Here is a 25,829-nt window from a genome sequence, read left to right on the forward strand (position 1 = left end):
CTTTGGTAAGTACCACCCTGTGCCTTATGTGCTAGCCAAAGTGTTGGGCATCTTATAGATGTGATTTAATCCTCATCACAATCTTATAAAATATCTTTATCCTTGTTTTACAAATAGGAATACTGAGACTCAGAGGTTACTTGCCAGGGTGACAGAGCAGCAAGTGGTATCAGTCCTGCCATTCATGAGCTGTGTGATCTTGGGCAAATTATTTTATCTCGGTGGCTCAGTTTCTTCACTGTAAAGATGAGTGATAATAGTATCTACTTTACAAAGGGAGTTTTTCAGATTTATGAGTTAACACACATTAGGCCAGCAGAACAGTGCTTGGTGCACAGTATGTACTCAGTCAGCATTAGCTGCTATCTATTGCACCTTGTTTTCTCTCTTGTTCTAACATGATCCCTAGCATTTTTACACTTATTTTAATTCTATATATGGCCTCTCTGTCCTCCCTGCCATCCCTCACACTTTCTTTGTTATAATTCCTTCCTCTGCTTCCAGTCATTCCCTTCTCTTCATCCTGTCTCCACCGTGTCTCTCATTCCCCTTCTTTGCACTTTCTCTTACCTTACCCCCCAAGTCCTCATCACCTGTCTCCTGCCTGTTGTGGCAGCCTTCTGACCCACCTCCCTGCTGCTAGTCTCATTCATTTATATACCAGAATAATTTCTCATAGCACACTTCTCATCACACCACATCTCTATGCTAAAAACAAACAACAAAATGAACGTCCAGATTTCAATTCGATTTCTTGAAGTTTAAGATTCTCCAGCTCTTACCCCAGTTCCCTCTTCAAGTCTGTTCCTCCACTACTTCCACACCTTCTCTCTGCTTTCCCTTCTTCCTTACTTCTCTCTCCATTTCCATCTGGGCAAGTTCTACCTATGTGTTTTTTTGTTTGTTTTTTGTTTGTTTGTTTTTTTGCGGTACGCGGGCCTCTCACTGTTGTGGCCTCTCCCGTTGCGGAGCACAGGCTCCGGACGCGCAGGCTTAGCGACCATGGCCCACGGGCCCAGCCGCTTCGCGGCATGTGGGATCTTCCCGGACCGGGGCACGAACCCGTGTCCCCTGCACCGGCAGGCGGACTCTCAACCACTGCGCCACCAGGGAAGCCCTACCTATGTGTTTTAAGATCCAGATTAAAATATCACTTAGTTTTTAGTCCTTCCCTATTCTCAACTGGTTAGAATTTTTGTATCTTTTTGTGAGAGCACATGCTGTCTTGAAATACAATTTCAAGTCACATTTCTTAGAATTATAATCGACCTTAGCATCTAAAATGTCTTCCAGCAGTACCTTTTGCCCAGTAGGTGCTTAATAAATGTTTGTGGTGTAAGTGGAAGATGAGGGGCTTCCTGATGACTGGTGGGTTTCTCTCGCGGTCTTGGTGAGGGTCACTGTTTAATGGGTGTAAACGCGGTGGTTTTGTTTTCTAAGAGTCAGACATCTTTTCTTTTCGGCCATGCCGGCTCTGGGTCCCAGTGCCTGTGTGTGTTAAGGGGCTCCAGCCAGTGCCTGCCGTACTAGGTCCCGTGCCTTGGCCCCTCAGCCCCTCCCCACAAATGCTCAGCGGAACAGGGGATTAGGTTCTGGCAGCACAGCTGGGATTTTGGCGGCCATTCCGCAGTCGACAATAGCACGCAGTCACGACAGCGCAGGCCTGCGCTCCAGGGCCGCAGTCTGCCGGGGCTCCTTGTTTGGGTGGCCGAGGGGGAGGAGCGGGCGCAGCGCAGCAGTCTGGCCAAGCCACGCAGAAGGTACGGGCTGGAGAGATTCCCTCGGGGAACGGGCTCGGGGGCGGCCATGTCCCAGGGCAGGCGGCGCCCGCGTAAGGAGGCCGGCGCTTTGTGTGCGAGCGGCCTGTGTGCTTGGAGACGCAGCGCTCCCTGGAGCCGGCAGGAAGCTGCCCGCGTTTAAATGGGCTTGGCGTCTTGCTCGCTCTCCAAAGCCTCTGTTCCCGGGTCTTCCTCCCTGCCCTGCTCGCCGCCAGGCAGGGCTGATCTAATCATCAGGGCAGTCCGTGGCCTACCCTTCCGCTGCTGGCCAGAGATGGACAGGCTGTCACTGCTGTCTTAAGAGCGCAAAGGGGGAGTGTCCGGGGGATATCAGGTTTGTCAGGCAGGCCGCTGTGAGGTGTGTTTTGTGTTTACGCCACAATTTGCTTTGGCTCTCGCCACCGTTTCAGTTCAGTACTTTTGTCTGCCGGCTCCTCCCCCACCCGCACCCCACCCCCCGTGCGCCCTAGTCTCTTGTTTGCGGGCGAAGCCTTAGCCGCCCCACCTCTCCAGTGCTCCAGGGCCCCCTCCTCCTTGCCCCCGACTGCCACCCCTCCCCCCCTTGCTGAGCGTTCCCTGCTTCGCCTGCGCTCCCAGATCGCGGAAGCTTGCTGCGCCTTTAAAGAAAGCAGACTCCTGATTGTGACGCACTTCTGGCTGTCAGCCAGGAAGATCGCTCCTGCCAGGCTGAGAAGAAAACCAACAACTTTTCTTTTGTGTGTGGGGTTACTTTCCACTAGACCCCCCCTTCCTCCTCTCCTTTCAAGATTTAAGTGCTAATGGCGGATTAGAACCTGTAGATACGTGTGGCTTTGGGAGTCTGGTAAGGCCACCCCCCCACCCCCACCCCCGCGCTGAGACTTTCTCTCCCTCACTGTTTCTCTGGGTTTTTGTTCAAACATGGAGGAGGGGGTGCGGTGGACTCCCCTCTTCACCTCCCTTTCCTGCACCATCCTTGAAGGGGAGGGAGAGGAGAGGGAAAGCAAGTAAACACTCTGAAACTGGCGCTGGGAGCAGAGCTTGCCAACATCCGGGAGTTGGCGCCTTTCAGAGCAAAGGGTTGCTTTCTTCCCCCCTCGCGTAGATGTCAGCGTGTTTTTGTTCAGAGGGGGAAAGCGTGTGCGCCTGCACGTTGAGCTGTAGACAGCTCGGGGGAGCGTCTCCATTCCCGAGTGAGGCCTGGGTGTGTACGCGGTGGTAGGGAGTGGAAAAGGTTCATTTCGTCAGCTGGTAGGGACCAGGGGGTGTGAATATAGCAGTGGGGCAGGTGCTGATGAACTGCTGGAGTGAACTCGGGTGTGCGTGTGTAGTCTGTGGCTCTAGGCCCCAGATCTGGTTCATGATTGCAGCCCTTGTGCCCACGGCCTTCTGATCTGGACCCTCCAGAGCATGGGGGGAAGGGCGATAGCAGTAAGCCACTTGGAAGAAACGAGGGAAACCTTGGTTTCCCTTGCAGTTCGTCTCGTGTTCCTCACCAGGACTCTGGGCCGAATTCTAGGCTACACAGAGGGGATGGTCTGTGTGAAGAGGGGGAGGCCTGAGTCCACAGTGAGCCCCTCAGAGGGCTCAGGAAATACATCCAGCAAGCTGGTTTGCCCTGACCTCAGGGGTGCAGAAAACCTCTTTGGACTTGCACAAGGCATCCTGCTCAGAACTCCCCAGGGGTTGAAAAGGATTGTGTTTTTCCTTCCTTGGCTTTTCTTGAAGCTGCTGGTCCTTGGGCCTTTTACCTCCTGGGAGCCAGGGGATGCACCAGCAAGGTATTTCCTGTCCTGTTCTTTATGACAAGTTAGCCCTTGATCCCATAGCTTGACCTTCATTGGGCTGCTCTGGGGTAACCCACCAGATGAGGTCTGAGTGCTTGCTGGAGTGTGCCTCCACACCTGTCAGAGGAGAACACCCTCAGGGTTAGGATGTTCACTCTTTGGATGGGGCGGTCTCTCAGATGGTGGTGGTATCCCTTTTAGAAAGGCGTACAGAGCTTGGAATGCTTATGGCTACAGGCAGGCAGGCTGGCTGTTTGGGTAAGTAGTGGTAAATCTTGCTATTCAACGTGGGCACAGAGTTGGGAAAGCCATTTCCCTTATGAGTTGTCAGCCTGTGGGCCTTTGGAACCCACGGTAGAGAGGGGGTGGGTCTTAGGGCAGGAACCTTGGAGGTGAGCGTTTGTGTGGGCTTTGGGTCCTGAAATTCTGGGAATGGGAGCTAGCACCTGAAAGAATGAGGGTCCAGCGGAGGTAAGGGCCCATGGGCTGAGTGATCAGTATAGTTCTACAGCTCTCTGAGACCAAAGATTACTTTGGTGTTATCTTGGGGTAGGGCTGGTGTTTAGGAGGTCAGTTAAGTGGCTAAGAGGTGCTGGCACCCAAGTTGGGGGGGGGGCGGTAAGGAGAGCAGTGCTGCCACAACTCAGACCTCTGGCCTTTGGCCTATCACTTGGTGAACCCTTAAAACTGAAGCTTTTCCAGAACAGACCCCAGAGCTCAGCAACCTGACCCTCCAGTCCTGGTCCTTGCATCTGAGCAGGTGGTTTGCATTAGCTTCAGCCCTGGTACGAAACCAGGACTAGGTTTTAACTCTTTAAGACCCAGAGAGGGTACAGGCCAGGTGCCAGCGTATCTCTTGAGTGTCAAGTTCCTTGTCCTGATATATCTTCTCTGGAAACATAGAGGGGTTACTGTAAATGTGGGAATTGATCCTGATGTGAGGGAGTTATATTATGTCAGTTTTGAAAATGTAAGGAGGTTGCAAGGGCTTTAGTTTATAAGGCAGCTGCTTCTGTGTCTTGGTTCCTTCTTGAGCCCAGAGAAAAGAGAGGGTGCCTTCTCTTCTGGGGCACTTCTTTTCAAAGAAAGAGGTAGGTAGGAACTCTGAAGGTGTCCACAGAGGGCCTGCATTTTGAGATTTTGTTTGTTGATCGGGGGTGGTGGGGGTGAGGAGTTGCCTGTTTGAGTTGGGGGTGAATCTTAGCAGACCCTTCTGTGAAATGGTTCCAGGCTACAATTGCGGGGATCTGTTTTTCAGTCACCATCACCCAGTCTTCTGGGTGGGGCCTGCCTCAGATTTCAGGGGGAGGGTGTGGAGGATGGTGCTCTGGCTGGGATCCCTAGGTTCCAAGCCAAGGCCTGCTTAAAGTTGTAGTCCCCGTGCCGAGGACTAGCTGTGCCACTGGCTTCAGTCATTCATTACCTGGAGAAGAGTGAAGGGCTGGGCTGCCCTAAAAGCCCTGAAAGTGTCCTGTCTCTGAGAAGGTGCCCCTCTATGGGATTTGAGCTGATAAGGTCTTGCCTCATGTTGAGTATTGGATTCTGCCTGTTCCTGTGCCTGGGGAGCACAGAAGAAGGCATTTGGCCTTGACACCAGTTTTAGACAGGCTCCCCTGGGAGGATGTAAGGGTTGTATGTTTTGCCTCTGAGATAAAGGGGAGAGGTTCGTCGGGTCATTTTTAGCAACACAGCTGTGGAATCTCTCAGAGGGGGCAAGATCTACCTTCGGTTGCAAATAAAATTTGACTGCAGTTTTGGGCCTCACCAAAAGGATAGCAAGTCTAGAGGCAGCAGTGGGGATGACAGGGAGGTAATCTGGGCCTCATTTCCCTTGTTCCTGAGTTGCTCAGACCTTACCGCCCCCCCGCCCCCGCCCCGCAGAGAAGCCCCAGTAGAGCATTTGGACATTTCTGCCTTCACTCCAAGGGCCAAGCATGGTCCTTCTAACTTTAGGTTGGCCAACCACCAGAAAAGCCTTTTTGCAGTGCAGTAGTTGAGACTTACCTGCCTTAATCCTACCTAGGGAGCAAGGCAGTCAGTGCCCACAGATAGGCCATGCTGGATGAAAACCATCCAAAACTGAGGAAAACATAGGCCCCTTAGCTTCTCTGCCGTCCTGAGAACTCCCTTAATCACTTCACTTGCTTTTGCCAAAGCCTAGGTGAATTGGCTCATTTCCAAGATTGTGATGTTTGTATGACAGGTGGAATCACGTTGGGTTTTGCAGGGTCAGGAAGCAATTAATTATAATTAGCATTTAGTTATATTTAGCATTTACTTATTCTATTATTTCATGCTTCTCATATGTTTTCTAAAATTAATTTATTTTTGGCTGCGTTGGGTCTTCGTTGCTGCCTGCGGGCTTTCTGTAGCTGCGGTGAGCAGGGGCTACTCTTCGTTGCGGTGCGTGGGCTTCTCATTGCAGTGGCTTCCCTTGTTGCAGAGCACGGGCTCGAGGCGCATGTGTGGGCTTCAGTGGTTGTGGCTCGTGGGCTGTAGAGCGCAGGCTCAGTAGTTGTGCACAGGCTTAGTTGCTCAGTGGCATGTGGGATCTTCCTAGACCAGGGCTCGAACCTGTGTCTCCTGCATTGGCAGGCAGATTCTTAACCACTGCGCCACCAGGGAAGTCCACTTCTTTTTTTTTTAATAAATGTATTTTATTTTATTTTGGCTGTGTTGGGTCTTTGTTGCTGCACACAGGCTTTTCTGTGGTTGTGGCGAGCGGGGGCTACTCTTCGTTGTGGCGTGCAGGCTTCTCATTGTGGTGGCTTCTCTTGTTGGGAGCATGGGCTCTAGGCACGCAGGCTTCAGTAGTTGTGGCACATGGGCTCAGTAGTTGTGGCTCATGGGCTCTAGAGCACAGGCTCAGTAGTTGTGGTGCATGGTCTTAGTTGTTCTGTGGCATGTGGGATCTTCCCAGACCAGGGCTTGAATCCGTGCTTCCTGCATTGGCAGGCGGATTCTTAAGCACTGCGCCACCAGGGAAGCCCCGGGAAGTCCGCTTCTCGTATGTTTACCTTTACTCCTCACCATGCTGTAAGCCCCTCAAAGCAGGGACCATGTCATTGTCTCCCATTTCCCACGAAGCTTCCAGCACAGGATGAACATATGTAAGGACTAAGAAAACCTTTTTGGTTGGTTGATAAAGCAGAGTACACTTGCATAGGAAGGCCTCAAGAGATGATGGGTAGTGGCTTATCAGATCTACGTTTCTCTTTCCCCTATTATTTCCTCACTGTTAGACAGTGAGCACCTTATGGACAAGAATGGTGTCTTTCTTATCCCCAGCACTTTGTATTCAGAAAGTACTTAGCAAATGTTGGTTCCACAGAACCCACACCTTGGAGATGCTGATATGTGGGGAGAGTTATAGGTGATGTGGCTCTTACCACTCTTGTTCCTCCTTCTACTGGAGTAGTGACAAACTTAGCACACCTGTTGCAGTAGTAGGCAGGTGGTGGGGCTGATTACTCCCAGGAAGATTTGTGGGAATTATGGGGGCCTGCTAAGAGGTGTTGGGGAATATTTAGTCACCATGTCCGTGGTCTCTTGAGCAGGTTAGCAGGCAGATGGCTGATTCCCACTGGGAAGGGAAATTGGGGTAAGAATACCAGGACCCAGTACCTAATCTTTCATTAAATGTCCCATGGGATCTCCCCCAGAATTGGATTTGGCTTCATCCAGTCTCCCATTTGAAATACGTCTTTGACATTTTTGTGGGGGGTATAAAAATCCAGAATTTGAAGTGGTTTCCTCCAAGGACTTGGTTATTGTTTATTAGGTAGACTTTGGGTACCTGCAGAAAGAGCCAGAAATCAACCTTTTAGCTTAAGAACAGTGATCATTTATTGAATACGTATTGTGTGCCAGACACTGTGCTGTTTGCTTTATCTGCTTTATCTTGAAGCATCACATAACCCAGAGAGGTTTTTGCAGGTCCCATTTTGCAGATGAGGAAACTGAGACTAAAAGAAGTTATGCTACTTGTCCAAGGTCACAAGACCATGGTCACATGGAATCAACATTCACACCTAGGTGTGTGTGAAAAACCATGTTTGTTCCATGTTTTAAGGGCACCACCATCCCAAAGAGTAGGGTTGAAGTCCAGCTTTGAATGTTGTATTTTCTAAGGGACAGAGAGATTGTGTGTAGAGCTTGTGGACATTGAATTAAATGCAGGGTTCTTTATTGTCAGCTGTGACACAGTAAGTTTTATAGTAATTTTGATGTGTACTCTGAGCTTTCTAAAAACTCCCATGGTCCCTTGGTAGATTAAGTGCCAAGTGAAGAGTGACTTATTTAAGTGTTCAGAGCTGGTAAGTGAAACCATTTCCCCCCTCTTCCTTCATCGTGGATATCTGATATAATTAACTGTACTGCCTCTTCTCTTGGGTTCCAGGTGCATCAGGGTGACTGTCTGGTTTCAGCAAGATGACGCTGCATGCCACCCGGGCAGCTGCACTCCTCTCTTGGGTGAGTGGTCTTCCTCTCCTTTGTATGCCACACTTTTCCAGGAGGCTTGGGAGAGGTGAGAGAGGAGTTTTCTAGGAGTCAGGGCTGTGTAGAGTCTTCTCCTCTCCAGACAAAGGAAATAAGTTTTCTTTTGCCTTTCCCCTTAGTTTTTAACTTCTATTTTTTTCAGTGATGTTGCTGCTGACATGTGATCCACAACTTGTGTAGCTTAGAAAAGGCTTCTCTGAGGTATATTATTCCTTTTTGGTCATGGGAAGGGTGGCTGTAGAGCAGCATGGAAACCCATTTTTTGTGCATTTCCTTGTGCCTGTTTCTGAAAAAGCGTTGACACTGAATTTCAGTGGCATGTAGGGACTTTGGTCTTGAAAGGCCTTTAATCTCAGGGCAAGGTTCTCCTGGCTCTCCTTACCACCTTTCTGTGAGCTTCCATTGTCCTCTTGGTGCCTTCTTGATTACTTCACCAAAATTCTTCTGCTAGGTCTTTTCATATACTTCTGCCCAAGACAATGGCAAATGAAAAAATAATGCTGAGCATTGGGAACTACAGAGAAACAGAAGAGGCCACGGAGTGTAACGATGACACGCATGGGCCTTAGAGTCAGACAGCCCAGCTTAGAATCATTGCTCTAGCCTGTGTGACCCAAGACAAGTTACTTAGTCTCTCAGCACCTCATTTTTAAAATGGAAAGAAAAAAATTTTTTTAATATATTCTAAAACTAAAATAATAATCATTATTGTGAGGATAATAAGATAATGTCTGTAAAAAGCACTTAAATATTAAAATATTGCCTGGGCGACTTCCCTGGCAGTGCAGTGGTTAAGACTCTGCACTTGCACTGCCGGCAACACGGGTTTGATCCCTGGTTGGGGAACTAAGATTCCACATGCTGCACAGAGCAGCCAAAAAATAAATAAATAAATAAATAAAATATTGCCTGGGCATGCTATTTGGTAAAGGGTATTTTAGTAGTCACCCTGACTATTGACCAATCAGGGCCAATTAAAGAGCCAGCTTCAAGAAAGAATTATAGAATCCTTAAAGGAAATGAATTTTTAATTTCCAAGGAGGGTAGGGGTTTAATAAAACAGGGTCTTTAATCACTGTCAAATCTGTAGTCAGGAAGTATGTATTTAGCATACAAAATGTGCATCCTTAGTCTTCAGTTTCTGAAGTAGATGCAAACTTTAGTTGTACAGTTTAAAATGGTTGTTTTATATTTATGTTTTATATTTACATTTCAGTGTTTTATGTCTGTATTAGAAACATTATCTCTTCTTCCCCAGGAGAAGGCTGGTTGGGTTGTGTCTCTGTGTCTAGTTCAGTAGATTAACTGAATATTAGGGGATCGTTTAGCCACGTTGTTTTAAGTTTATCAGTTTATTTATTTTGGTCCTAGGCTTGTTTTTATAGTGACTACTACCTTTACAGAGAAAAACAGAAACAAGACTAGTTTTATTTAACAGCAGATACTTGTATACTTTTCTTAAAAATCACAATGAACATGCATTAATATATTAAAATATAGTTAGATATAATCTTTAAGTTTAAACAAAAGTTAGGCAGCTAAAGTGGGTTTTATGACACTGTAGCAACATGGAATAATGCTTGGTAGCCAGAAGAGTGGCATAGAACACACGCGTGTGACGATCACAACTGTGATTTTTTTTAAAAATGACTTAGGAAAAAAGACTAGAAAGAAATATATCAAAATGCTGAAAGTGGGCTTCCCTGGTGGCACAGTGGTTGGGAGTCCACCTGCCGATGCAGGGGACACAGGTTCGTGCCCCGGTCCGGGAAGATCCCACATGGCACGGAGCAGCTGGGCCCGTGAGCCATGGCCGCTGAGCCTGTGTGTCCAGAGCCTATGCTCTGCAGCAGGAGAGGCCACAATAGTGAGAGGCCCGCGTACCGCAAAAAAAAAATGCTGAAAGTGCATGTATTAAAATACTAGTGAGTGGAGTTTTTCTGTTTTCCAAATTTCAGTAATTTACTTTCTAATGTAAAAATTATATTTTATTTAACTTAAAGTATGGCTTGAAATTATTCTGTACCCAGCAATTTGATGAGTATATTGTTTTTTTTTTGTTTTTTCTTTTGGTACGGGGGCCTCTCACTGTTGTGGCCTCTCCCGTTGCGGAGCACAGGCTCTGGACGCGCAGGCTCAGCGGCCATGGCTCACGGGCCCAGCCGCTCCGCGGCATGTGGGATCCTCCCTGACCGGGGCATGAGCCCGTGACCCCTGCATCAGCAGGCGGGCTCTCAACCACTGCGCCACCAGGGAAGCCCCTTGATGAGTATATTGTTATAGGGAATATAGGGAACTTTAAGATTCAACAACCTTTGGGACTTCTCTGGTGGCGAAGTTGTTAAGAATCCGCCTGCCAATGCAGGGGACACGGGTTTGAGCCCTGGTCCGGGAAGATCCCACGTGCTGCGGAGCAACTAAGCCCGTGCGCCACAACTCCTGAGCCTGCGCTCTAGAGCCCACGAGCTGCAGCTATTGAGCGTTCCTGCCCTAGAGCCCATGCCCCACAACAAGAGAAGCCACTGCAATGAATGGTCCACGCACCGCAATGAAGAGTATCCCCCACTCGCCGCAGCTAGAGAAAGCCCACATGCAGCAACGAAGACCCAACACAGCCAAAAACAAATAAATAAATTTATTTAAAAAAAAGAAATTCAGGCGCCTTAAATGACCCGGAAAGCCTTACAGGCACTTATTCAGTGAGCTTGGTCCTCTCTCACGTTTTATACCCTGACTAGAGATAAAGGAGCTTCTTCACTTCTTCAACTTTTAAATGATTTATCATTTGAGAGCAAAATAATGCACAGGAAGAAAATACATTTTTATATCCATGAAAGAAACTATTGCTGGATTATTACTTAATTGGTATGAGATGAATCCAGATTCCTTAAGTGACTTTAAATCAGCTAACTGGTACGATTTTTTTCAATCTTGTTAGCGAACGAGCATTCACAGCCCTTGAATGTTTTACCTAGATTGCAGATATTAAAAGAAGATGGTTTTTGGATGCTTAAGTCATGCAGTCTCTTCATTTTCAGCAGGTGGAAAGGGACCTTGGCCTGGAATATTCAGTCTTCTTAGAAAATTTACACTGGCCTTTTCTAATTAGATTAAGCACCCCCCCAAAGGTGGTATAAATTATTATCTTTAAGAGTCCAGTGAGAAGGTCGTATTTTATATTCTGCACTTAAATTTTTTTTTTTACTTTCAACCTATTTTTTAAAAAAATTTTTTAGTAAATTTATTTATTTTTGGCTGCATTGGGTCTTCGTTGCTGCGTGCAGGCTTTCTCTAGTTGCAGTGAGCAGGGGCTACTCTTCTTTGCGGTGCACGGGCTCCTCATTGCGGTGGCTTCTCTTATTGTGGTGCATGGGCTTCAGTAGTTGTGACACGCGGGCTTAGTAGTTGTGGCTTGCAAGGTCTAGAGTGCAGGCTCAGTAGTTCTGGCTCCCAGGCTTAGTTGCTCCGCGGCATGTGGGATCTTCCTGGACCAGGGATCGAACCCATGTCCCCTGCTTTGGCAGGCAGATTCTTAACCACCGCGCCACCAGGCAAGTCCCTCAACCTATTTTAATTTAGATTTATCTAGAAGTTTTTCTAATATAAAATTATTTAATGGAAATAAGTACTATCATTTCTGTAGCTGAATCACTGATTTTTTTTTTTTAATCCTCTTGATCCTCCAGTGCAGTCAGCTAATTTAACTGTTAAGAAGTAGAAGTGTTGCTGGATCTACTTCATAACCATAATAGTGCTTTGCATTTAGTACTTTTATTTCGTAATGTGTTCTTGCATTCACAATCCCATTTGAACACACACTGGTCTTTTAAGGTAGATAAGTTTGACAAGTGAGAAAACAGTCACAGAAAGAAACAAAGTTGATAAACAAAGGTTCCTGGCAAGTTAGTGGAGGAGCTGGACTCAAAAATCCTTGTCTGGGGGCCCCCAGCCCAGTGCCTGTTGAAGAGCACATTTAAGTGGGAGGGACACATTAGGGGTAAGGGATTAACAGATACAGAACTACTACACATAAATAGATAAGCAACAAGGGTATACGGTATAGCACAGGGAATTATACCCATTATCTTGTAATAACCTATAATGGAGGGTAATCTGCAAAAATACTGAATCACTATGAAACTAACAGGTTATTGTAAATCAGCTATACTTCAATTAAAAAAATAAAGAGCACATTTATAAATAGAATCTACTCGTTTGTGCATAACCACTATGCTGAAGTTTTAAAAAATAACTTGTAAAGCAGGATAAGTCTCCCTTCTCCCTCAGTCTTGCATATGTGATTGATTGACTTAGCGGACCCTTCCTTCTTAATAAGGTACTACAAAGGTGAACTTCAGCCCGGGCTTCTGAACTTGGTACCTGTGGAATTTATGAGGTTTTCCTATAGAAGTCCGCCATATATGCTTGTTGAATAACCTGTGTACCTGCTTCATTTGCATGTGACTGCTGGTGAACTTTCTAGTGGGAAAGACTGATTTAGATGAATGTCTGCCTGAAGGCAAGGAAAGGGAGAGGCCATTGGATATTGACAAGTTTTTCTTTGGGGTTCCTAGCTTTTCTTTCCCTTCCTTCTTCTTCTTATCTTGTTGCCTCATCATTTCTCCCTGCCTCAGCTGAAGTTTCATGTCTAGAAAGAATTTTAAAATGCATCAATCACAAGATTTTATATCTGTGGGAGTATATAAAATATATGTAGTATATAATGTAAATTTTGAGTAGACGCAAAATTCAAATTTGAAGAGCTGTAACATTCTGTAAATTTTAGCTGTAAAAATTTGAGCTACGAAGGTTTATAATGTAACCATTCAAGACATACAAAGCGCTAGAGTATAAAAAGCCTTTTTCCTACCTCAACTCCCAACCATCAAGTTCCTCTCTTCAGAGGCAGTGGTGGTTTGATTTTCTTCTAGAAACTATCAGTATTCTTGTAGAACCATTTTATGCCTAATTATATTTAAAGTACACCCCAAGTGCTGGAACATTCTGGGAGAATTTAAGCTCTTATTTAGTTGAAGCCAAAGGAAGGACTGTGATGGCGGCCTTCAGGTGGCTGTTAGTGGATGAGCTGGAAGTTAAAAGTCCTAGAATCACCTGTTCTCTCATTCCTTTCGTTACAACTATAGGCAGTTGGAACAAACAGAATTGTCAACACCTGGGGAAGGGAGTGGAACTCCACCCCCCTCCCTCCCGGGGCTTCTGGCACTTATGACGGTTTCACCAGGCTCTTCCCTTTGCCTCGCAGGTGAACAGTCTGCACGTGGCTGACCCCGTGGAGGCCGTGGTGCAGCTCCAGGACTGCAGCGTCTTCCTCAGGATCATTGACAGCATGTGAGTTTGTGCCACATCCCTCTCCAGCCTCTCAAGTGAAGCTGCATGCTGGGGTGGGGACTGCATTTGTTTCCTTGTTGACAGCTGTGACCAGAAAGCACCGCAGGACTGGGATGTCTAGGCCAGTGTGGGCCCCAGAGGCAAAACACATGACCTCGTTCTCCAGTCATTGTGTGTCTTTATGAGAGAGGTTTCACTCTTTCGCAGAAGAGCCTCCAAGTCTCCGTGTTCTCACAGTGTTCCGGGAGCCTGCTCCGGGGCTCCGTCCTCTGTCTCAATGGGAGTCTTCTACAGCCCTCTTTTCGTGACTCATCCTTATCTCACAAGCCCTCTTTGCAACCTGTAGGCCCAGGAAGAAGAAACGGGAAGCTTTTAAACTCGAGGGAAGTAAGCAGCGCCTAAAAATCTCTAATTCGTTAGCACAGCACAGACATGCCCCTCTCTAACCCATTATAGCATTCCCGGGGTTTTCACCTGCCTCATTAACTTGCTTTGTGAGGTCGCTGAGCGTTAGATAAGCTGCTTGTCATGCAGCCAGGGTTTTAGTTTAGGCCTTTAAACTTTATCTGTGTCTTTAGCACATTTCCTTTGAACTTCACCATTATCTGGGAAATGAGTGGAGTGGGGCCTCCTCCTCATACCTTACCTTTCTGGAACCCAGCAAAGATGGGTCAAGCTGTAACCTACATTTATCTTTTTAAAGCTCATGTGGTTCACCCCTTTTCCTGTATCCTCAACTTTTAGCAATTATGAAGGGCAAAACTGACAAACTTCTTACTTCTTTGTGCTATGGGCAAAAGTAGGGGCCAGCCATGATATAAGGAATTGGGGGGACAGTGGAGAGGACCGACCCTCCCTGTTTAAAGGGAAGCACAATAGACGGGAGGTCCCTCAGACCAAGATCTGAAGTGTCGAGGTGTTTGTGTTTCACACACAGCAGGTAGGAACTGGTGTTGGGGATTCAGCATCTCTGTGAAGCAGGTTCATAGGCAGCAGCTCACTGACAGGGAAAGAAGGTAGAACTGAGCTTGTCAAAGGCAGGATCTGGGTCTAATTCATCTTCGGGTCCTCCATACCTAGCTTAGCACAGTGCAGTGATTAGGTTTTAATTAATGTTTGTTGGTGAAAATGAGTGAATGAAAATGTAGTTGATATTCTCTTATCAGCAAAGTCTAGTGGGGCTGAGTGCCCCCATGACAGATGGGTTTTCTAGAGTGTTTTTTTTTTAATCTTTTGAGATTTACATTGATAATGGGGTGTCCAATATGATTTCTTAAAAGTCCGTGTGGCTCTAACCATCCCACCTACCTTAGTGAAAGAAGTCACTGTATTCTTATTTTGATACAGACACTACCATTTTCTTTCTTTTTTTTTTTCCTGCCGCACAGCGTAGCTTGCGGGTTCTTAGTTCCCTGACCAAGGATAGAATCCGGGCCCTGGCAGTGAAAATGCCGAGTGCTAAGCACTGGACCGCCAGGGAATGCCTGGACACTCCCGGTTTCTTTCCCGGTTACCCAGACAGGCCATTTCAACATCATCTTGAATTCCTCCTTCACCTGGGCACGGATTTCTAATTGGTCACCATCCTCTCTGTGTCCTTTAGAAGATTTCTCACGTCCCTTCCTCTGCCTCATTCTGGATGCCAGGGCCTGGAGACTTCGTTCTTCTCTAAACTGTCCTTATTCCAGGGTGTTCCTGTGCCTGTGATCTCAGGGCTCTCATTGTGATGCTCCACAGCTGATGGACCTCAGCGGCGCTTCCTTGCCAGGAGGTTGAAATATAAAATCTGCAGCTTGGTATTCAGAGCTTTCATCAGGGGCCCTCCCAGTCTTGTTTCCTACTCATTTCTACCTCCATACCCCACTCCTTTTTTTTTTTGATCCTGTAGAATCTCCTAAATTCTGACTTTTGTTAATTGTGTCTTTATGGTACTACTTAACTTGTTCTTCCCCTTGTTGCCTATAAACTGGTAATTAGATCTTAAACTTAATTGGCTTAAGATTTTTTTCAAGGATACTATATAGATGGAGTTGTGCACTACCTATAAATCATCATTTTGCCACTCCTAATGAAAATTATCATTTTGCAAACCCTAATGAAAGTAGTAGGTCTAGGCAACAACTAACATCAATGGCCAGTAAAACTCTTAGGCTGGCAATACCTAACCTACAATTTAACATCACTAAAGGAGAGGCAGCCAGGTATGATATGCCTTGTTGTAACACACAGTAGGGTGCAGCATGCTTTTTTTGGACTTAAGAATGGATCAAGGAGCTTTTGCTTTTGAGGAGATAAATTTCCTTGGCCTGATGACAAGAGCAGTAGATGTGTCCAGGGGTGAGGATGTATGTCCTTGGTGTAGCCATTGTAGGTTTATGACCCTGTGGGAAATTTTCATAAGGAGGGTCAAAAATTCAAGATGCCCATTTTCCAAGTTGTTTTCTAAGGTGCTGCCTGAGCTTTAGACTAGAAGAGACTTGTGGGGGGACGGGGGGGGAGAGAGAGAGAATGTGTGTGTGTGTTGGATGGAGGGGCTGTTGAAATCCCAGGTTAACCCTGATTTCCATCTCAAATCCAGGATGATTCAGACCAACTTCCTTTGGGAAAACAGACGTTCTTGGTGAACGTGTTCTGGCTGATTCATTTGTGATGCTCCTACTGTTGCTAACTGAAATCAGACACCTAGTTCTCAGGGGAAGGCAGTGGAGGATGGCAGGGTTGGTGGCAGATAGAAGCTGTGGGAATCGAACAAAAGCTTGTTCCTTGGCCACTTGGCCTTCTCTCTGGGAGAATTCTTTGGGCTCCACCCCTCTGATAAGTTTCCCTTTCTGTTTTCCTGTGCATGGTGAATAGCCTAAAGCAAAAAGGCTGTCTCATTTCTTTGATATCTATGAGGCTTGCATAGCAAAGTTTAGTGGAGGCATTTTTCCAGAAAACTTAAAGCTCTGACATTTGTCTTACTGACATTGACCTCTGCTCTTCCCAGTAAAAAGTATTCCTCATCTGTCAGTCAGCCCATATGTACTCAGCCCCTGCTGTATTCCTAGCTTTCAGCTCACAAAGAGCGGTCAGTTATAAATGATGCACCTGTATCCATGAGTACTGTAGGAATTCCTGAGAAGGAGAGGGGAGATGTGACTTGCAGTGGTTCTTCTTGGCTTCCTGCCAGAGATGAGACTTGAGTGCCATCTTAAAGGATGGGCTGGATTTCCCCAGGACTAGTGTTTTCCAAAGCATGTTCCGTGCACCTGTACTTATCCCAGGGGCTCAGTGGGGGAAAGAGGAGGTTTGTGGTCAGATAGGTTTAGGAAATAATGCGTATTTATACCTTCTTTAGAAAATGTTCAGTTTGGTTTAACCCAGTATTTCTCAAACATTTAGCCCAAGAACCCTGTTTATTTTTATCCAATGGAATACACTTAGGTAAATTACTACTCTGTGCTGAGGGCAAAGAGTCTCAACAGTCCAGATTGTGGGTGGGTAGGGAAGATGGCTCTTTCAGGAGTCTGTGAGGAGATTAGCATCTATAAAAGACTTTGTAGGTGTCCCTAGTCACAGACCAGCTACCCAAAGTGCTTCCTGTGGGGGGTTCACTTGGAAGAAGCCTTTGTAATCCCGTGGGAGCTGGAGGGAGCTACTCTCATGGTCTTGCCTAGGATGCTTCTTGTACTTTGCAGGATGTCTGGCACTGGAGGATTCTAGAGTCTGCCCTGCCCTCCAGAAAGTTGATTGAAACTTAGAGATTCGGGTTCTGAAGAACAGGAGGCTTTTCAATCAGTGTCTTCAGCCGTAGCCTAGATAGAAAAGTCAGCTTTCTAACTTGAAGTAAGGGTAGTCCCTTCCAAAAATGAAACTGCACTTAGCCTGAGGGGCCAGGGTCAAGGGGCCAGGGCAGCGTGAGAGCGCCCCCTGCTGCCTCCCTGCCCTCATTGCTCTCCACACTTGGCTTGCCTTTCCACTTAAACAAACACAAGCACCGCAAAGGCCACAGATGGAAAGTGATTGTCCCTTGGCCTGGCCTCTTGGAGGCCACCTCAGCCTTCAGTGTGTGGTGAACTTTGCCCTGTCACTTCAGAGCCTCGTTCCCTCCTGTTCTTTCAGTTTTTAGATCTGTTTTTCCCTTTCCATAGTCCTCTCTGACTCGTACTCTAGCCACATTCACAGGCATCCTGACGTTTTACACTTGAGCCGTTGAAGGCTATCAGTCCTGGCTTGCCAGTCATCTGTGCTGCCTCCATCGCCTCTCGACCCCCTTCCCACAGAGCTTTTTGATATTCACAAATGCCATCTTTTCCAGGAGGACCTCATGCCTCAAGTCCCCACTTCTCAACCACAACACAGTTCCTTCTGGCTAAATGGTGTCTTGGTATCTTCTCCCCTGCCTCCAGTGTCTGGTCTGGTTCTCCCCCAGATCCAGCACAGATCCAACCTGAAGGGATGGGAAGATGGTATGTAATGCAGTAGCAAGGAGGGAAGGATTGCTAAGTACTCTGGTTCTAATACTTGCTCTTTTTCTAGCCATGGCACTGACGAAGGGCAGCAGATTCTGCAGCAGCCGGTGCCAGAGAGACTGGAATTTGTGTGCAGTTTTCTGCAGAGTAAGCACTTTTCTTATCTAGCTGGGAAGGAGCTGCTTCCTCAGCTCCTGGGACTTGGGTATCTGGACCTGGAAGAACCAGGTCCCAGGTATCTGGGGGAGCAAAGGCTTGAGGCTGCCCACTCTGTACCACCAAGATGAGTACAACTGGGGCGGCTTCCCTGGGCCTGGTGATGCCTGCACCAGTTGGGGAGGAGTGTCCCTGCAGTCCCAGAGCCCATTTCGGGATCCAGGTAGAGCCAGAGGGTCGGTTTTGGGGACTCATCACCTTGGGCTCCCGTTCCTCCCACTGCAAGGAGACAGAAGGATCCATGTTACCCTCTTCCCCTTGCAAGAAAAACATTTTCCCCTGATAACACTGAATTAATTGCTTAGGTGATAGGTATAGGGGCACAGGCAGGTTAAGGTTGAAATCTTGGCCCTTCTACTCTACTGTTTGTGTGACCTTTCTGGACATGGGTTCCCTGTCTTTAAAATGAAGATCATAGTAATTGCTCTTAAGGTTGATGGATAGAGTAAATAACACATGCGGGACTTCCCCGGTGGTCCAGTGGTTAGGACTCCGCGCTCCCAATGCAGGAGACCTGGATTCAATCCCTGGTCAGGGAACTAGATCCCGCATGCCGCAACGAAGATCCCGCATGCCGCAGCTAAGACCCGGTGCAGCCAAATAAATAAATTAATGAGTGAATGAATATTAAAAAAAATAACACATGCAAAGCTTCTAGCACAGCACTTGTCAATTCTCCTCCCTCATATAGCTGTGGACAGAGTCCTCATCTTTGACACGGGAGCTATCTATCATCCCCACCTCAAGAGAATTATAAGAAAGGTGATGATGGATTTAGATAAAGCAGGGTGTTAGTAATTGAGCCCTGCCCCTCTGGCAGCATAAGAACCAGGTGTCCCAGCCCTGGTCTGACTCAGCTGCAGGTGGGCTTCCTCTGCAGCCGCAGTTGGAATGAGACTCTTGAGTGACCTGGAATCTTTGGGCTCCTCCTCTGTGGTGCTGAGTGGGAGTTGGTGCGTGGGTAGGTGAGTGCAATGTCAGGCCCCAGAGCTGCTGTGAATTCCAGGCTCCTTTCTTCTTTAACTATCCCTGTAGTCCTTGGACCAATCCAGGATAGAACTAACTTCAGGTGGAAACGTGTATGTTGGGCGAGAGGGGACCTAGGAATAAGGAGCTCTGCATCTCCTGGTCCCACCAGCCATTCTGCTCCTCTGACTGTGAGGTGTTCTGATGATCTCAGAGATGGTCCCCAGGAAATTCACCGTGTTTTCTACATTGTTGTCATTACAGAAAACCGAAAACATCCCTCTTCTCCAGAACGCCTGGTGTCAGTGCAGAAGGTGATGGAGGGATCAGAGCTGGAACTTGCCAAGGTACCCGTGGAATACCAGACTGGTCTGGGGGGAGGGTGGCACCAGAGGGGCCTGCAGAGGGGCCTTTTCTTAACCCAGAAGAAGTGGTGGGGCTTTATTTCTGGGCCTCGTGGAGGTAGGCGGTAGGTCCAGGCAGCTACCTAGTGAGGCAGAGGCTGATTCAGCCAAGGATTTTAGGAGCCCACCTTTATGACAGGGAGGTTGACTAGATCATTACTGTGGCCTCAATGGAGACCTGGCAGGAATCAGGCCTCACACAGCTGTCGTCACACTTTTCTTTTTAGCTCAGTCCACTTCATTCCCTCTTCTGTTTCTGGGTGCTGGCCTATAGATGATGCCTTAAGCTTCATACCCAGGGTTCCATGAGTCCAGGAATTTAGTTATGCAGGAATTCTGGCACCTGGCTTTTTGCAGAGTGAGCACTGAGTCCTCAATCAAGTGATTCCTGATGCAGTTAAGGGCAGCGGCCTGGGGCTGCTGAATTCTAGGAGCTTTGGAAGGGTCTCAGAATAGCTCAGAGTCCCCAGAGTGGGGCAGGGGTGGGGACCGAGAAGAGAACCCTGCTCAGTGATTGCCTCCTGTTTGGCTTCTAGATGACCATGCTGCTCTTATACCACTCCTCCATGAGCTCCAGAAGTCCCAGGGACTGGGAACAATTTGAATACAAGATTCAGGTAAGGCCTTGTGCCTCCACCCCACCCAGCAGGTCTTGCCTGTGTTTTATCTCATTCCAGTTGTTTTTCTTTAAACAGCATATGTTGTTGTTTTTAAAAATTATGTTATAGTAGTTATAGCCATTCATTATAGAAAGTCTGGAAGATATTGAAAAGCACAAAGAAGGAAGTACCAGTTGCCAGTAATCTCATTCTCAGCAATAACTGCTAACTTTTAAAGGATATACTTCCAAGTCCTTTTCATGTACGTAAATTTAACTGTACCCTTACCTGAACTGTTTGGATAATACATAGAAATTATTCTTTCTCCGTGTATGTGTTCCCGTATGTACGTGTGTGTGTTTTACACAAACTGTCACTCCATTTCTTCCTCCTTTCCTCTGGTAGGAAGGATTAGTGAGAATGTCTTTGTCCGCCATGACAGTCTAGCTTAGAGCGGTTACGTCCTCTCCCCTGCTCTGCATGGTCCCTAAGTGAAGAGTTGGTGCGTCTGTTTCATTAGAGAGGGAATTGACCTGGTTTCCAGGAACTACCTGCCATATGGGTCCTGATGTTTTCCTTGCTTCCTATATGAGCAGCTGTCCTTTATTTTCCAGAGCAGAAGCAGCTGGGATGCCACAGTGGGTAATGTAGGTGACTGGTGGGGCAGTGTCCAGAGAGCTGTGGCCTTTCACGTGGTGGTAGAAATGTTGAGTCATCTCATCTCGTACTCACTTAGCTCATGGCTCGTCTCTGGGGTTGGGGGTTGTAGTGGCGTGGGAGGCATGGGTGGCTCCTTCCTTTCTTTAACCTTTTCTTTGCTCCAAGCTGATCATAGACCTGGTAGAAACAAATTCTAAAGGAATAAGGAACTACAGAGATGGCCAGGAAAATCAGATAAACTCTGTAGCTTTGGAATTCAAACAGAGAAGGCAAGATTATACCTGCTGGTGGCTAAGCTTTGGATGAGCCCTGGAGGAGTTCTCACTCAGACAAAGAACAACAGTGAGGTCAGCTGGAAGAGGCCAACAGGGTTATGTATGAAAGCTTTCTGACTGCATTACTTTGCTTGCCCATTCTCATCTCATGGTCAGGAGCAAAGTCAGTTTGGACCTCTGTCTCACCCTGGGTACGTCTTTAGGGGAGAAGAGGGGCTGGGGACAAGTAGGGTGATCATGTCTCTGGTGGAGTGTTCTTGGCTGGACCATGGGTCTTCAGGTCTGAGAGGAAGAATGGGCTCCAGCAGGCTCCTAGGGCTGGCACGGCCAGGATGGTGCCCTCCATCCCTTCGGGCCTCCCGAACACCTAAATGATGCTCTTTCTCTGTCTGTGGTCCAGGCTGAGTTAGCTGTCATTCTCAAATTTGTGCTGGACCATGAGGATGGGCTAAACCTGAATGAGGACTCAGAGAACTTCTTACAGAAAGGTAAGTTGGGATCACTCCCAAGGATCCTCTCTTTTCTGAGCTGGGGAGTGCTAGGATGCTGAGTTGTCAGGAAGTGCAGTGGGGATTTGCCCCAACACAAGTCACAGAGTTGGTGCTTAGGAAACGTGTGTAAGGGGGTAAGTTGATTTCTGGGCCATCTTGCCATCATCCCAGTTCCCACAGAGCTCCTTCTTGCGCCTGGCAGCAGCTAAGCAGAACATTTATAAGTGATCATGTCTGCTGTGGGTTCTCCTTGATTACCCGCCCCTGCTCCCCTCACACACACACACTTCTTTTTTTGTTTTTTGTAGTTTAAACAGTCATTACTCTAGGTTTATAAGCTGGGAGTACACAGTCTTAGAAAATTGTTTTTCCTACATAATGCCCGTGTTCTAGGTGGGAAGGCAGATACATAAACCAGAATGTATGATAAGGAATAAGTGCTAGAACAGGGAGATATCGAATCTACCAAGTGTCTTGCTGGAAGTACATCAGAGAGAGTGAGAGTGCTGCCTGTTTGGAAGAGCCGTCTGACAGCAACAGGGTGTAAGGTGTGGGTCTAGGCACGTTCATCCAGCCACTGAATTGGATGTTCCTTGTGTTCAGGTTCCTCGTCAGCCCTTCAGGTGGAGATGTTGCAGATGTGAGTCTAGAATGCAGGAGAGGGCTCTGGGCCAGGCTGTGGGCTTGCAAGTCTGTGTATGGATGGCCATTGAAGCCTTGGGCACCGTGGGCAGAGCACACGGGCCCCATCAGAGCTCTGGGGCTTGGAGGGCAGGTGGGAGAGGGAGGCGGGAGGAGCAGGTGAGGGAGACCGAGACCCGGTGTTAGAAGTAGGAGGGCCATGCGAAGGTCACCGTGGGAACCAGGGGAAGAGGAGGTTTTGAGAAAGAAGTCATGCTGGCAGTGCACGATTTCAGAATGGAGGGCTTCAGCAAGGAGGCTGGTGGTTCTGACTCGAGAGGTCATTGGGGCTGAGAGGAGATCTGCTCAGGGTTGGCTTGAGGGAAAAGCGTGAGCACTTGGTCCAGTCTCTGAGCACGGGGGACACAGTCACTTCACTGCGCTCTTTGAGTGCTGGGGATCTGTGGAAACAGAAGCCCCTTGCTTGATTTGGCTTAGGGCACTGACCTCTGGGTAACCCAGACACCAGGCTTCACGTTCTGCCCAAGCGCCTCCCTCTGCAGCTTACCTATAAGTGTCTGGATTCATTCCCACTAAGGCGAGTTCTCAAATTGCATAAAGATGCAAATCTGTCCACCCTCTTACTAACCTCTCTTTGGCTTGTTTACTCCTTCCCCTCTAGCTCCTGTCCCTTCCCCCTGTTCCAGCACCATCTCTGAAGAGCTCTCCCCACCCAGCCACCAGGCCAAGAGGGAGGTTCGCTTCCTAGAGCTACAGAAAGTCGCCTCTTCCAGTGGGAACAAGTATGTGCTGGGCCTCTTCTCCTGGGATGGGGCCTCAACATCCAGTCCTCAGATCCCTGCATCCTAGAGGCTAAGCTGTTGACCAGCCCCTTATGTCATCAAGAGTGCTTGGAGTATCTTGTAGATCTGGGATGCCCTCCCCTGCCCCAGTACTAATGGGGGAATTGGTTGGGATCTGTCCTCGGCAGAAGGCCTTTCAAAGGCTGTTCTTTGTTTATGGAATTTCTTGCTTCCCTGGAGACTGTGCTAAAGTCCGTTCTCCTAGTACAGCTCTGTAGAGGCAAAGGGAATGCACTCCTTTTGCAGCGATGGGGGCGGGGGAGGGCATAGAGAAATTAAGGCTTGGAGGAAGAAGAAAAGCTTTCTCAGGGTCATGTCATAAGGCACGAGGTAGCACTGCAGACAGACCCCAGGTGTTTGGGCCCCGCAGCCGGTGCTCACAACCATAGGGCCGGGCTCCCCCAGCCCCGCCTGTGGTCGGTAGCTTCAGCCCTCACGTCGGTTTCTGACCATGGCATCTGGACCATCTCCTTCCTCAGCTTCCTCCCAGGTTCTCCAGCCTCCCCCATGGGTGACATTCTGCAGACCCCACAATTCCAGATGAGGCGGCTGAAGAAGCAGCTTGCAGATGAGAGAAATAATCGAGATGAGCTGGAGCTGGAGTTGGCCGAGAACCGCAAGCTCCTCACAGAGAAGGGTAGGTGGCCTGCCGCTGGCAGATGTGTGTTAACGGGCAGCATTTGGGATTTTCATCCGGGGAAGTGCTGGGCTTGTCTGAGGCGTGGCCCCTCTGTCTTCTGTGTTGTCGCCTCTGCTGGCCCGGATGCTTAGAGCTCAGCCCTGGGCCTGTCAGGCTGACCTCCTGGAAGCTGGTTCTGTCCTTGCCACCCTCCTTCCTTTCCCCGGGATTGGACGCCTCTTCCTTCCTCCCCCTCCTCCCCTTAGTCCTGTGCTAACTCTCCTCTGTCCTCCCCTCCTCTGGGGCAGATGCGCAGATAGCCGTGATGCAGCAGCGCATCGACCGCCTGGCTCTGCTGCACGAGAAGCAGGCAGCCAGTCCGCTGGAGCCCAGGGAGCTTGAGGAGCTCCGTGGCAAGAATGAGAGGTACAGTGCTCCCTACCGTCCTTCCCACTCCCGGGGCAGGGGAGATATGCTCTTTCCTCACTGCTCCCCTCCCTTGCAGCCTCACCATACGGCTCCACGAAACTCTGAGGCAGTGCCAGGACCTGAAGACAGAGAAGAGCCAGATGGATCGCAAAATTAACCAACTTTCTGAAGAGAATGGGGACCTTTCCTTTAAGGTGAGTGTTGAGGTTTCTTGCCCCCACCTGGAAGCCCCTTTGCTTGAATTGGTCTGGAAAATTCCCCCAAAGAGTGTTGAGGAGAATGTCCTCATTCCGTAATTGGCTGCTGCCAGGGACCGGCTGGTGGCCCTAAGTTTTGATTTGTAGTCCTGAGTCAGAGACGTGAATAGTTGCGATTGGTTTGAGGAAGGTTGGAAGGCTAATGGGAGCTGTCCAGGCCCTGGAGCTCAGGGGGCAGATAGCAGTGGTGTTGGCAGTTTTGACCCTGGGTGATGGGCGTTCCCTCTTGTCTGTCTCAGCTGCGGGAGTTTGCCAGTCACCTGCAGCAACTACAGGGGGCCCTCAATGAACTGACAGAAGAGCACAGCAAGGCCACTCGGGAGTGGGTGGAGAAGCAGACCCATCTGGAGAAGGAGCTCGGCACAGCCCTGCAGGACAAGGTAACCCTCTGCTTGGGGAAGTCAGGGCCACAGTCTTGACCACACACTCAAAGCTGAATTCCGTTTACCGCTCTATTCTTTGGGGCCTTTGGGAATTATGCTGCCTACTTTTCAAGGCTTAATAGTGTGCTGTAATGGGCTTCAGGCCAGTACACCTATGAATCCTGTCTCTGCTGTTTACAAGGTGTGGCTCTTGGACAAGTTACTTGACTTTCTTTCTAGGCATCCTTTTCCTAAAATGGGAAAAAGAATGGGTAGCTGCCTCATTATCCGTTGTAAGATAATGCATATGGAGCACTGAACACACATTGTCTGGTGCAAAGTGAGCTCTCGGTGAATTAGTTACTGTTATTTATTATTGCTAATGAGAATCCAGCTCTGCCACTTATTAATAACCATGTAGCCCGGGGGCAAAGCACTTTACTTCTGAGCTTCAGATTCTTACCCTGTAGAAAAAAAAAAAGGGATGGTAGTAGCTACCTCCCAGATCTGTTGGGTAGGTTAGAAATTCAGAGAGGTACCCAGCACAGTGCCTGGCCTATTGTAGGTACTTAGTGAACAGTGGTGTAAAGTGGGGCAGGGGACCAGGGGATGCTGCTGCTGTTGATGCTCAGACTGTTGGGATATTTTTAAGCTGATGGGTTTTTGGATTATCTGAGAGTCAAGACATGAGTGAGGAAGGGCATACAGTGAGGAAATCTGGAGTAAACTCAGCAGCCTTGGAGAAGAAATGAGCAGGTCACTTGACTTAACTGAGCCCTGGTACCAGGGCTAGAGAGTCAGGTCTCTCATGGTCCCAGGTCCTTGATTTCTGCAAGTTTTCCCCTAGGTCAGGGCAAAAGGAGATCTTGGTAATAAGGTAATAGGGTCTTATGTTTTGTTGATGTTCAAAAGGGTTTGTGTGGTAATCCGGTGCCTGTTCCACTTCTGTTAACATGGGGCTCTTGTATACTCCCAGAAATGCCTTGAAGAGAAGAATGAAATCCTTCAGGGAAAACTTTCACAGCTGGAAGAACATTTGGCCCAGCTGCGGGAGAACCCACCCCGGGAGAAGGGCGAGGTGCTGGGTGATGTCTTGCAGGTAGGATCTCAGGGGCAGGGGTGAGACCTGTGTGCTGGGATTGCTGCAGACCCACGTTCGCCGTGTTCAGGTTCCTGGCGGTCCTCAATCCCCAGAGGGGCCGGGGGACCGAGGAGTCGTGCTG

At 48.2% G+C, this 25,829-nt stretch overlaps 1 protein-coding gene across 5 annotated transcripts in view; it reads left to right on the forward strand.

The window, feature by feature from the left end:
- The first annotated feature begins 1,654 nt into the window (after positions 1-1,654).
- Positions 1,655-25,829, forward strand: part of NUMA1 (nuclear mitotic apparatus protein 1) — a 37,377-nt gene continuing 13,202 nt past the window's right edge. For 4 of the 5 annotated variants that reach the window (XM_082659721.1, XM_082659725.1, XM_082659723.1 and 1 more), the window contains exons 1-13: positions 2,464-2,601; positions 7,944-8,017; positions 13,308-13,393; positions 17,912-17,991; positions 19,291-19,373; positions 19,967-20,047; positions 21,365-21,452; positions 22,759-22,879; positions 23,419-23,576; positions 23,867-23,984; positions 24,064-24,181; positions 24,484-24,624; positions 25,583-25,705. In XM_082659721.1, coding sequence (XP_082515847.1) covers positions 7,976-8,017; positions 13,308-13,393; positions 17,912-17,991; positions 19,291-19,373; positions 19,967-20,047; positions 21,365-21,452; positions 22,759-22,879; positions 23,419-23,576; positions 23,867-23,984; positions 24,064-24,181; positions 24,484-24,624; positions 25,583-25,705 — 1,239 coding nt within the window. In that variant the 5' untranslated portion in view covers positions 2,464-2,601; positions 7,944-7,975. Of the gene's footprint in view, positions 1,761-2,463; positions 2,602-7,943; positions 8,018-13,307; positions 13,394-17,911; positions 17,992-19,290; positions 19,374-19,966; positions 20,048-21,364; positions 21,453-22,758; positions 22,880-23,418; positions 23,577-23,866; positions 23,985-24,063; positions 24,182-24,483; positions 24,625-25,582; positions 25,706-25,829 lie in introns of those variants that run through there. The other variant, XM_082659722.1, reaches the window with a different exon arrangement.

This window comes from Grampus griseus (genome assembly GCF_964374135.1).
Source record: "Grampus griseus genome assembly, chromosome: 8".
Lineage (NCBI taxonomy): Eukaryota > Metazoa > Chordata > Mammalia > Artiodactyla > Delphinidae > Grampus > Grampus griseus.